Source organism: Chaetura pelagica, unplaced genomic scaffold, assembly GCF_000747805.2.
Source record: "Chaetura pelagica isolate M959 unplaced genomic scaffold, ChaPel_1.0 scaffold138, whole genome shotgun sequence".
Lineage (NCBI taxonomy): Eukaryota > Metazoa > Chordata > Aves > Apodiformes > Apodidae > Chaetura > Chaetura pelagica.
The window spans coordinates 5243923-5256263 of NW_009954215.1; the positions used below are offsets into that span (position 1 = coordinate 5243923).

The 12341-nt window shown below is 40.9% G+C and overlaps 1 protein-coding gene across 1 annotated transcript in view; it reads right to left on the reverse strand.

Moving 5' to 3' along the window:
• Positions 1 to 874: 874 nt before the first annotated feature.
• Positions 875 to 12341, reverse strand: part of PRKAR1B (protein kinase, cAMP-dependent, regulatory, type I, beta) — a 93625-nt gene continuing 82158 nt past the window's right edge. The window contains exons 9-10 of the mRNA XM_010003263.1: positions 1844 to 1925; positions 875 to 1411 (exon numbers count right to left, since the gene is read on the reverse strand). Coding sequence (XP_010001565.1) covers positions 1239 to 1411; positions 1844 to 1925 — 255 coding nt within the window. The 3' untranslated portion in view covers positions 875 to 1238. The remainder of the gene's footprint in view (positions 1412 to 1843; positions 1926 to 12341) is intronic.

Below are 12341 nucleotides of genomic sequence, written 5' to 3' on the forward strand. Positions count from 1 at the left end.
GCGTGTCCAAGGCGTGGAAAGTTTGGACTTCCCCAAAAGAATGTCATCATAAAGAAGAAATAGAATTTTGCCACAGAAAAAAAAAAGAAAAAGAAAAAGAAAAAGTGGGTAGCTGAGATGCAGACCTTTACTGCTATTAGCAAAGAGAAGTTTTCCTCTAAAGGAAAAGCTTCCCAAAGAATAAACTAAATGCTCCCATTCTTGAGGGCTATACAGCAAAGCAAGGTCTGGATCTGCAAAAAGGTCCAGTCAGGAGAAGGCCCATGCTTAGGCAGGGCAGTTACAGCTGCCAGTGAGGCTGCACAAAAGAAAGGCATATGAATTTTATTAAGTGGACCTTACTAAAAATAACCTGGTGTTGTTGCCTCTGATATACACCTTGCACCATGTCTTCCACATTTCATATAATATTCAGAGAAGTGGCTGAGGGACACTCTGCTGCAGGTCAGTATCTTTCAAGCCCACTTAATTCAGCAGTGAAGTTCCTGTTGGATTTCTAAGGGATGTAATGCAAATCCTTATTTAAAAAAAAAAAAAAAAAAAAGCTGAGAACAAATAAGTTAGGCCCAAAAGGCTCCATCTGAATTCTTAAAACACGTTGTTCCTTGACCCCTTCACCCAGAACAGTGGAGTTGGCTGTTTGACTTAGCATATCCCACAAAGGAGACCTGAGAGGGCTTGTAATACAGAGGAGTATGGCTCCTGTATCTATACAGAATGACTAAAAAGCTCTACTTTTCTCTGGCGTTTTGGAATGACCAAAATCTTCCCTCTTAAACTATGTGACTGCCACTCACCCTGTGGGATTTTGGAAACCTCCAGTCCACAACCAGTGAAAAGGCTTTTAAAAGTGACAGGCAGAGGGACATTGCTTGATCAAAGAAGCTTGGCAAAAGAGGAATAAGACCAGCTACAAAGATCATAAGAGAAATACAAATTCATGTTAATTTTAAATAGTTAAAAACACAGTTTTAACCTATATGATCCAACAAGAGGTAAAAATCTCGCCTGCAAGCCAAGAGGCTAATCTTCCCCAAAGCCAGTCTTATCCAAACAGTTGTCTTCCTTCTTGCATGGTATATGAGATTTGAACTGACATCCAGTACGTGACATAAACAGAAAAAAATACCCATAAGATGCACATCTTTTATTTTTTTTTCTTCATGAAACTACAGAGCTGCACAGAGCAAATTTAAGTGCACAAGGTCACACGAAGGCAGCTTTCCAGAAGGATCATTTTAGACGCTGATGGAAATGAAACTGTTGTATCTCTGAATGTTTCTCTTGAGGATTTCAGAGCAAGGACCCAGCACTCGTTCAAAGCGGGGCCGATCCAGCTTCACACACTTCAGGGGTCCACGTGCCACCACGGTGGCAGCCCGGGGCCGATTGAGCAGTAAGGCTATCTCACCTGGAAACAGGAATAAATCTGCTGTCACACACCCTTTGCCTCTTTTTTGGAGGGTGCATTTTCTAGCCACCATCCAGATGCTCTGGTTGTAGAACATCTCCCTTTACATGTCTCTTGATAGACACTTTGTATAATTCTGTTGACAGTACAAATGCATTACACATGCATAATGCATACGTGTAAAATGCCTTTGAAAACAAATGCTTTCAGACTGTTTTGCTTCTTTTGGATCTGTCTTCTGTTGGCTACACTGGTGTAAACCAAGGAACTGTTTCAGCTTCACTGAAATCTCTCAGTTTTGCTGAAAGCAGTGGCTGACCTACACATAACCTCTCACATTTAAAAGAGTAGAATGATAATTAAGACAGTGACTACTTGATACAGCTCCACATGCCTGTCTTTCTGAACCATACTTAAGTTGAATTTTCTTACCAAAATAATCTGATGGACCAAGTCTTCCAACTTCAACGTACTCCTCGTTGTCAGACCTGCGCTGCAGGACAGAAGCTGTGCCCTGGGAAGAGATGTGAGGAAAGTTAGTTGGTTTTGTTTAACCCTGTGATGGTCTAAAAAGCATCAAGACCTGAGTATTTCCTTTTGCATGTCACACTTTTTTAGTTCTGCTAAGGGAGAGATGACATCGATTCCTGACATATGAATGAAAGGAATTAAAGAATAAAAAAAAATATGACAAACAATTCCTCTGTTATGAATTTTTTGGATGCACACAGATTCAGCTCATACAGAAGAGAAAAGGAACAGGACAGAACTCAGTAACCCTTATTTAACTAATACACATCATGCTGTGCAAATGTATGTTTAAATATAATTTTAAAATGTGCTCTGGGTGGATGCAGAACCTTACAAGAGACACAGAAGAGATTTATATCAAAAGGAATAAAAAGGCAGTTTTCCCAGTCAGAATCTTGGGACATAATTTTGTAAAACAGCAACTAGAGTTTATTCCTCACCTGACCATTCACTGGATGTATTGCTGGAATGGTTGGTAAAGAGAGTTTTTCATGCTTACTGCAATAAATGGTGATATACATCTTTTTAGTGGCTTTGCCCACTTGTGGCCTTTAGTGCTCTGGACACCTGCGAGTCAGTTGCTGGAGAGATGGAATGTGTCTTGTCTCCACTGTCCTTAATAACTGCTGCACTTGACATGTGCTAATACATGTCAAAACTCAGCTACAGTCTATTTAAACCTTCAAAGCGGTTTTACATGCAGAAATATTCTAACCTGGAGGAAATCTTAAATTATTGTGGCATAAAGCTTTTGTAGAGGAACAGAGAAGGCATCTGCTTTTCTGGAAAAAAAATACAGTAGCACATGAAATTATCTTCTGAGCCTAAGCCAAATCCATAGGGAAAGGAAAAATGTTAACATATTTTGATTTTAACTGAAATTAAACAGATTTTTAAAAGCCAAGATTTTTAAATAGACTAGAGAGCCATTTTTGACAGTGCAGTTGGAAAGATGTTTTGACTTTTTAAAAGATTTACGTAAGTAATACGTGAAGGCTGATCCTGCCCTAGCCCAGACAGGGAAAGGGAGGAGACAGTAATGTGGCCTATGCATGGAAGGTTGATGCCAGTTATTGGAAAAGATCACAGCCCTCCCTCTGCAGTCCAACACCCAAGTGTTCCATTACTGGACTCACTGGCACTGGCAGTGCCTGCAAGGGGCTGCAGAAACCCCAGCCTGGAGCATAAACCTCCCTCTGGCTTTACTTCGCTGGCTGCAAACATCCTGCGTCTTTCTTCCACCAAAATAAACTTGTGTGGTTATGGTGGTGGGCAAGAGGAGACACTGAGCATCCTGCATCACCTGGGCTTCAACGCAGTTAGAGGCACTCAGCACTCCGCAGGACTGGCCCTTCACCTTTCCACTATGTTTAAATACACTCGATAGCATCCCAAACATCATGGAACTGAAAATCTGAACAGCAATGTAAGGCTGCTTCAGGTCTGGCTTTCACTTTTCTAGGACTTGGGGGCCGAGGAATGACCAAGAGTGGTGGAATATCCTCTGCTAAGTAGCAAGCTAACATAATTTGCTTCCTTCTGAACAACCACAACTCAGCTGCTGTAACACTGCTGTGTTGCATCATGTCCTATTTCATAACAGGGTTATTTTTAAGCCCATATACTTTACAAATTGTTCTAAGTTAGCTTATAATGTAACCTTTGCATGCAACATAAATGGAATGGTTAATTTTATTTCTGATGATGCCAGGAACCAGAAACAAAAAATCAAATATTGTGCATGTATTGTTTGATATATGCTAAGCATCTGATGGTTCTTATACATATGGAGGTACATTGAATTAATCTGGCTCATTAAAAGTTATAATTTCTCATTTTGCCCATTAGCAGTAACCTGTGCTTAATGTAAAACCCTATATATCAGACTGTCAACATATTACATTGGTCACAAGAATTTACCCTTCACCCCATCTGCTAAATGCAGTATCAGTATTACAAAAATACTGGAGAAACAGCAGGGCTGTAAATTCAGATCCATTTGAAAACAATCACAAAACTCTTCTCAGCTTCAATGCTTGCACTCTTCATATGCCAGACAGCTGATAGCAGAAAGTGCAGAACCATGAACAAAGGTACCTGAACTGGGCAAGGCTGTTAAAAAATAAGCCAAACATACAGGGAATGGTTGGTTTTGGTCTTTTGTGGGGTTTGTTTGGGGTTTTATCTACCACTAAAACATTCCATGCACATAAAACTGTCCATAGCAAGTGTAAGGCTATCCACAGAAGTAACTGAAAGGACTGGGATGTAAGAAAATGATTTGGTGCCTGTCAAGTTTCCAGCAAGAATTCCTTATCCTTGATATAACTAAACTGTTCCGCCAAAGCTGCTGTTTTCCAAGATCTTCCAGTAAATCTGCAAGGGCATGAAAATGCAAAGATAGTGTGATGAGTTTTGCTATTCACACTCACTGCAAATTTTCAGAACAAACAACACATTCATGAGCAGCATTCCTGGAAATACCCCATACAGGGAGTATGTATGGAACTGTCTCCTTCAAACTTCCTTCAGACTGCCAAACTTCAGGTCAGGTGCAGCTCACTACACTGATGTTGTTCTTCTTGGTGTGCAGCGTTGATGGATTCAGCTTCAGAATCACTTCCAGCTCCTGTTCTCCTCTCCGTCCCCATCTGGAGCCTGGCAAAAACCTAACCCCTTGACCCAAATAGCTGTCTGCAATCCATGTCTCTAGTCTCTTTCCCAAAACTATTTTTTAAAACATCTTTTATTACAGATGTTTTATTACATAAAACAAACAAATAAAAAATCCCCGAAATAACACTATTGACGGCTCAGGTCAAACAAGTGAAGGACTCAATTCCCCACTGCCCACCTTGAGTGTGTTGCCATAAAGGTAATCACAATATCAAGCAATATTGCTTTCACCTTCCCAACTGATAGCTTTCATTGTGGCTAATGCTTTTTTGACAGGATTCATATGATATAGGACTTCAATAAGTCAGTCTTCTGAAGCAATTTCTTCCACTGTTCCACTACAGTCGGCCTTTTTCATCCAAGAAACACCATGATATCTGTTGGAGGACAGATGTGTCTGGCCTCCACAATAAACACTTGGCTTGGCAGGATAGAGCAATGCATATTCCAGATACACATTTTTCCACTCTTGTTTTAACAGTCACATAGGCTTTTCCCATTGCCCAGTGAGAACAGGTCTATCATGGAGCAAAAGAAGTTTCCTGAAACCCTGACAGGAGCACCCAGATGTAAGATCTGATTACACAGCTTGGCCTCTCATTGCACAAGTCACCAGCTCCACAAGTACATCCTGGAGCATTGTCCAAGTGACCTTCACGGGAAGACTGTCCACATCATGAAACAAAGATGTATTTATAATTATCTATCTATCTATCTTCAATTTACATATCTTATCTCTGGAAACAATGCTGTTCTAACTGTATTGTGGAAGAGTCCATTTGGACACAGTCAGTGTAACCAGGGCAAAAATAATACAGAAATAAAATAATACAGAATAAAATAGTACTGAAATAGTCATTCATTATCCATATACTTAATGAAGTTGTCATGCTAAATGAATTTGGTGCTGACCCCTAGTCTTGCTCCCATTGTAGGTTTCAGGGCTGCAATTTGTTTTACTTGTCCAATCTTTCTGGTGAATTTTTTCAGATTTCTGTCCTTCTTGTGGTTTAGCAAACCCTACCTCCCATGAAAGATACAACTGAATAAAACTCTTGAGCTCTGTCCTGGGAGACATGGGCATTATCTAGCAAGGATTCAAGGCGCTTATCACTCTTACTCCCAAAAGCCTTTGTTCTCAGCGGGAAAGATTTCCCCTTAAATGATACACAAAACTTGGCAAGACCAGTCCCTCTGAAATAACATGATGATCCCAGATTTACAGGATCAGGCTATTTAGTGCTGCTCAATTTAAAATGCTGTCTTGTATCCTGAGAGCCATTTCAGCCTCCTACACCACCCTACAGAGCACAAGCTCAAAGACATCATTTAATAAATCAGCACTTTGCAATGGTATTAAACTGAAGGCAGACAGGCATGTCTTGCTGCTGGCAGACACTTGGGAGTGAAATTATGATCTTTGGTGGATCCAGGAATATTCCCTTTCAGTCAATGGGGAGTGCCTGTATTCCCAGGAACTGATATCATTAACCTTCTCTCCTCTCCTCCAAGTAAATACAGGCATCTTATTGCAAAAACAACAAGAGTAGCAGTTCCAAAAGCAATGTGCCATCACCACCTCTCTGCCATCCTCACCCCACACACCTGCTCACTCCTACCACTGCTCTGTGACAGTGCTGACACTATTTATTCAACTCTTTCAAATGCATCAGCAGTTTGTTTTTTTAAAAAATTTATGGCTCAGATGCAGCACCATAATTTAAGATATAAAAAATAAATGAAGGTTTACAATCCATGAGCTCCCATCCTCTCAAAAGTAATGAGATTTTGATAGATGTTCTGCTTTTAAACTATTGGACCATATGGATGAATGTGACAACCTACTGCCTAAAGACAGTGACCCATCTGCATCAACACTGGGATTCCCAGGCCTTGTCCTGCATGTATTTTTATATGCACTGATTGCTTCTGGAGCCCTAGTTTCCTATTTAGGTATGATTTCTATAGCAAGCAGTTGGCTTAAGTACCCTGGCTACAAAAGGCAAGTGTTCATGATGCTAAAAAACAAAACTCTGTATTTTTTCCTCTATTCCAGCTCAGCAGATCAGATGGAATAATTTCCAAGCACCACAAGGCAAAATGTAGTGGATAGTGATGTGTCCATGTTGCCTCTGGGGAGGACAGGGTGTGCATTATGGTCCTTCACCACTGGGTGGGAAGGGAAATTCAGCACTGTTTTCAAAACTTTTTGGTTTAAAAGTCAATCTTGTTGATGTTTTGGTTTTGCTTGTCTAACATCCCATTTTAAAGATACAGCAATGAGAAAAAAATAGAGTGAGGCTCCATGGATAATAAGGACATATTTATAATTATGAAAATTGAAAAAGATTTACTCTACCATGACTGTATGCAAAGTCAACATCTATGTCCTTTTGAAATACTAAATATACAGAATAAATATCTACTTTTAAAAGAAAATAATATTAATTTGCATAAGCAGGACACTACTATTGCTATTTCCATGTTTATGCCATGCTCTTTTACTTACTGCTTTTTTAAGAAAAGCATGGAAGAAAGTAATTTGGGTTTTTTCCCTGTGCCTTCAAAATGTTACATTATTATCCTAGTTTCTAGCTTAGAAAGTTTTTATAGGCTATTTTGTTTTCCTCTTCACCATCCAGTAGAAGAAAGCAGTGCAGTCTATAGAATTAGAGATGGGAAAGGTCAGGCAGATCTATCTGCTCTTGCTATTAACTCTATCAACTGCTATTATGAACATATCTTTGCTCTTTCTCACTTTCTTAATCCACACACTCCATAATTCACATGTTCAAAAGATGAGTTTCCCCTCACTCCACAGTCCACAAACAAAGGAAGAGGCTGTGAAGTGGTGTAGAATGTTCCTGCTTACACAGGGAAGCAGTCAGGACTGGATGTAAAGACTCCTGTTGCTTTTCATAGATATAGCAGGTCTGAAAGGACTTAAAAGATCTTTTGCACAGTATGATTCTGGGAGTATTTTATTTAATTGCAGGCAAGGTTTGTGGAAGTAATATCTTTTATTAGACCAACTAGCATAGCTAGAAAAGGGAGAAGAGCTTTTGGGAACACATGCCTTTGTGAAGTTGTTTATATATCCAATATTGCCTATATATCCAATATCGCCTACATATCCAATATTGCCATTATATCCAATAAAAGACACTGGTTACCTATCTACAATCACTGTCTGGACAACAATTCTTACACTGTCATAGCTACAACCATAATAAGCGACACCTTCTTTAATCACATCTGCCTGTTTACTGGTTCATGCAAGCAATTAAACAATTCACAGAGCATCTCCAAATCATTACCTTATATTAAGGAGAGTCCAAAGCTAGAGCTCCCAGTGCTACAAAACTCCTGGGAATAGTAAGTGCCTGGTGAAACTGTGAGACCTGCTAATATCTGTCAGCATGTTTCACCCTCCACTTAAAAAATGATCATTTAAATCAGTTTGGTTGTCTGATGTGAAACCTAAAACACATCTGGTCCAGTTGGGCAAACTGTACTTTTCTGACTACCAGTTATGCCTGGTGCAATGAGTGTGAGCAGGTAAGGGCTGCAGGGGCAGCCCCAGGTTTGCACTGACTGAACAAGTGGTGGTTGTTTGGTTTGCTTATCTCCAACGAGTGAATTCTTTTCTGCATCCATTGGGGTTCACTGCAGATTACAGAACAGAGACTAGACAATGCTCAAGAGAAACCTCTGAGCTACTGACAGCTTTAGAAAAAAATATTCAGTAGTTTATGCATTCAACTTTTTTAATTGGGCTGTGAGTCTGGAAATCTTGACTGCCACTGATTTCAGCAGATTTTCAGAAAGCCAGCACTGTGGGAGTATCTTTAGGATTGACAGTACAACGTCAAATGACATCACAAGGCAACATAAGAGCAATAATGGGTGCAGGGTGGTACCCGTACAATCCTTTTGCAGAAAGCAGCTGCAGAAAGTGCCTTTGCAATGGGTATGATTGTCAGTGCATTACATTATTACAACATTATAAACTTAATGCATCATATTCTTATTTGCCATAATTCTGAACAACACTCATGCACACGACAGTCTAGCCAGAAAGCAAACGTCACTACTCAGCTGGCACGGATCCTCTACATGAGCTCCACATCCATGGTCCACAGCAAACAATCTGCAGGTCATTGTGTCTACCAGCTATACCACACCTGCACAAGACTACTGTATGTATGTCTAAACTTCCACCACTTCTGCTACTTAGGCACATTTATATTAGTTTAGAAATAACTTCCAGACCACAGAGGGGGGAACAAAGCTGTCTACAGTCACTAAAATAGCCACAAACATAAAGGCACTTCTAAAAATGACAATCAATCATAAACCAAGTGCAGCTTAAAACAGCAGAAACAACTGAGCCACGGGGCATTTCCTAGGGATATACGAGAGGCCAGGGTTAAGGCCCAGACATGACTACACCCAGCCCATCATTAATCACCAGGAAACGCCTCTGCCTTGATCGTTTAGTACTTAAAACCATAGATATGTGACACAGGAAGACCTTTTCAACCGTTTTGTTCATCCTCCTACTGCAGGATCTCAGACAATTTTCCCCTTCAGTCTTTCTTTGATACAGTCTGCATTAAACCTGTGCTGTGCCTAATGTGTTCCCCTTGAAGTAAAAGAAGTGCTGTTATTAGGTGGAAGAAGACAAGATTCAGGCAGAGAGAGACCAGTGAAGATAGGGAAAAGCCAAAAGAAGCAGAAGCCACTGCACCAATTACAGTTTGCTTCAGGCATGGAGAGCCCTGCAATATCTAGGTGAAACAAAGCAGGTTTTGCACAAAGAATAAAAAACTGGGATTCTTTTTTCTTTAAGCCTTTTCAGTCAAAAGGTTTCTCAGAATCACAACATTAAGTTTTATAGTCTTTGGCCGTCAAAATGTTGCCCTTGAGCTACAGCAGCAGAGCTAACCTCAGGCTAGATCATGCAGGTGGCCAATGGAGCTGTAGCCATGTGTTGGGGGACTCAAGACTTCATCAACAGGCATTTCATCCCCCAACATCAGACAGAGAAACACCATGGTGGCCTCTGTGCTCCCCAGCCTCAGTGCCATGATAGCCCCACGCTTCTCTCCCATGCCACTCCTTGCCAATTGACACTGGGAAGCCTGGCTGTGAGGGGATGGTGGCAGAGGGGTGAGGACAACAGCTCTGAGACATAAGAGGAGACCCTTGCCAGGGGTGTGATCCTCCTTGCCTGGCTCCATGCCCAGAAAGCTGGGAGACAGTTGCACCACAGCCCAGCTTTTGGGGTCTCTGTATTTTTATCTTTCCTATGTTCCAGGACTTTAGTTGCCCCTTTTATTGCACATTGAGCCCACCTGCTGCAGAGGTGACAAAAAGCAGATCCACTCAGTAAAGGTGGGCTCAAATGCTGGGTTTAATGAATCATCTTAGTGATACTTGGCCTTGACTAATCAGTAGCTTCTGTGGGAAAACAACTGAATTAATATTCATCCCGGTGCCAGATTTTAAAGACCTTCTGTGCCAAGTGCTGTGGATTATTGGCAACCAGGGACTGTTTTCCTCCCTCCGACCTGTCAGCATACAAAGCAATAAAAGTCACATAGGGAAAAAAAAAAAAGTTGCATTTTAGAGATTCTTTCTTTCTACAAAGCTAGCCATTATCTTCACTCTCTCTGAAGCCAGGAAACGTCCACTGAGTCAACATAAAAGTGACTCTATAATGGGTTATTCATCAACTGTTCATATTTGTGACTGACCTGACAGGGCTCATCTCCTGGAAGCAGACAGTGCAGAGCTCTACCACCTACAGCAGGGACAGGGTTGAATGCATGGGAGAGAAAACAAGAAAACAGTGCTGATCCTCCCTCACCCTGCCCGCAAAAGCCTTTCTGGTGAAAATCGTTTTTAGCTGTTAATGTTGTTTTACGGCCCAATTACTCCTACCACCATCTGCTTCTTTGTGAAAACATTCTGTAGATGCTAAAGTAACCAGACCAAGCAAAAGGCTGAGACAGACACCGTCACTGAAGTCTCAGAACTAATGCTGTTACCAGGGCTGGGTGAGCAGCTGTAGCCAGCTAGGACAACAGCTTCTGAGCAAGAAAGAAAACTTGGAGCAAACTGGGGGAAGGAGAGAAGGAAATTTATCATGGAGATCAGGAAGATCCTCCCTGGAAAGCTCTCTTTGAGTTCTTTCAGTTGATGAATCTTGTGTATTCAAGGACTAAGTTCTGAAAATCAGAGGAAAAAATGCACTCAAAGTTGCTTCTTCCCAGAGCACACTACAGAGACCCTTGTATGCTCCACAAAACCCAAACTGCACAGCTAATGGGTGAGCCCTAAGAGGTCCACTTTTTCAGAAAATCCACAGTAATCTAAATCGCATTTTTGCAGAGGAGAGACAAGAGCTATCCCAGTAAGGCCAAAAAGTTCTTGGTCACATTGTCCAAGTGCTTTGAATCAGGGCTTGTGAGTTTGGTCTTCAATGCCAAAAAAGCTAATAAGGACCCTGACAATCCCCTGAAAGTCTTGAGGAATAAACAGCCTGTGCTGTTCTCCCTCCTCACATGGAGAGGTGTTTCATTGCCTGGGAACCTCTGCTGCTTTTGTGCACTTCCATGGTAGGAAGACACTACTGGACTCTCTTTAGTCAGAGAGAAAAGTCAAAGCATCAATCATACCTTAAAGCAAGTATTGGCTAAGTAAGAAGTCACAGGCTGTTTTGAACATTGAGAAAATCTAGCATTCTGATTTTTATAAGAATTCAAATGGAGCATGTATATATTAAGAATGAAATTGGCAATTACTAACTTTGGGTTTCATTTCTCTGCACATCAAATGATCTCCCAGTTTTCCACGTACCCTATAGTGGTAAGAGGCCAGGGTGTGTCTGTATTTCCAGTATAAACTTCAATTTTATGGGTTCACAAATCAGATGTTTTAAATTACAGCTGAAAGAGACTGAAGACTCCTACACAAGTTGTCATGTCAAAAGTAAACTGGGGAAACATTCATACACATCATTTTGCGCTGGGTAAAGAATGTGCAAAAGAGAGGTTATGGAAACTACTTTTAAGCCTTTGAGAATAGCTACACTGCATCCTCCTGGTGGTTCTGCTTCAAGACCTACGTTTAACAACATTACAGGGACACAGAGCAGCATAACAAGTCCTGCCTGTTCCTCATGATGCTGGCATAAGCAATATTCTCTATTGCAATGTCCTGGAAGACAACAAGCATATAACTCCTCAGCTGCCATTTTAGCCCTTTGGGACAGCTGATGGCATCATTCCTGGGACAGCTTTTATGTTACAGCTAAGGATCAGCAGTTCTAGGGCTACTTTCAAAAGAAGACAAATCCTTTGAACTATCTAGCCAAAGACACTGCAAGTATTCCTTTAGCCAGTTCATAATCTCAGATTTTTGTTATTTGCCAGCCTTTGATTTATGAACAAGTTTTATACAAAACCAAGGGGAAAAATAAAGAAATTTTGGTCAGCAATACAAAGTGCAAGTGACTTGCACATAACATGCAGTAGACAGTAACACCCCTCATTTTGGGGTGGTGACATTTATCATAAAGGAAAAAGGATAGTCACATTGATATCATAGCATGAGCTTCTGTCCATAGGGCTAACACTGCTTCTCTGCCTTCTGGGAGTGAAATCATGAAGGTCCAGACTTTCAAGGCATCTAATTCCCACTGATTGTCTTCAGCAGG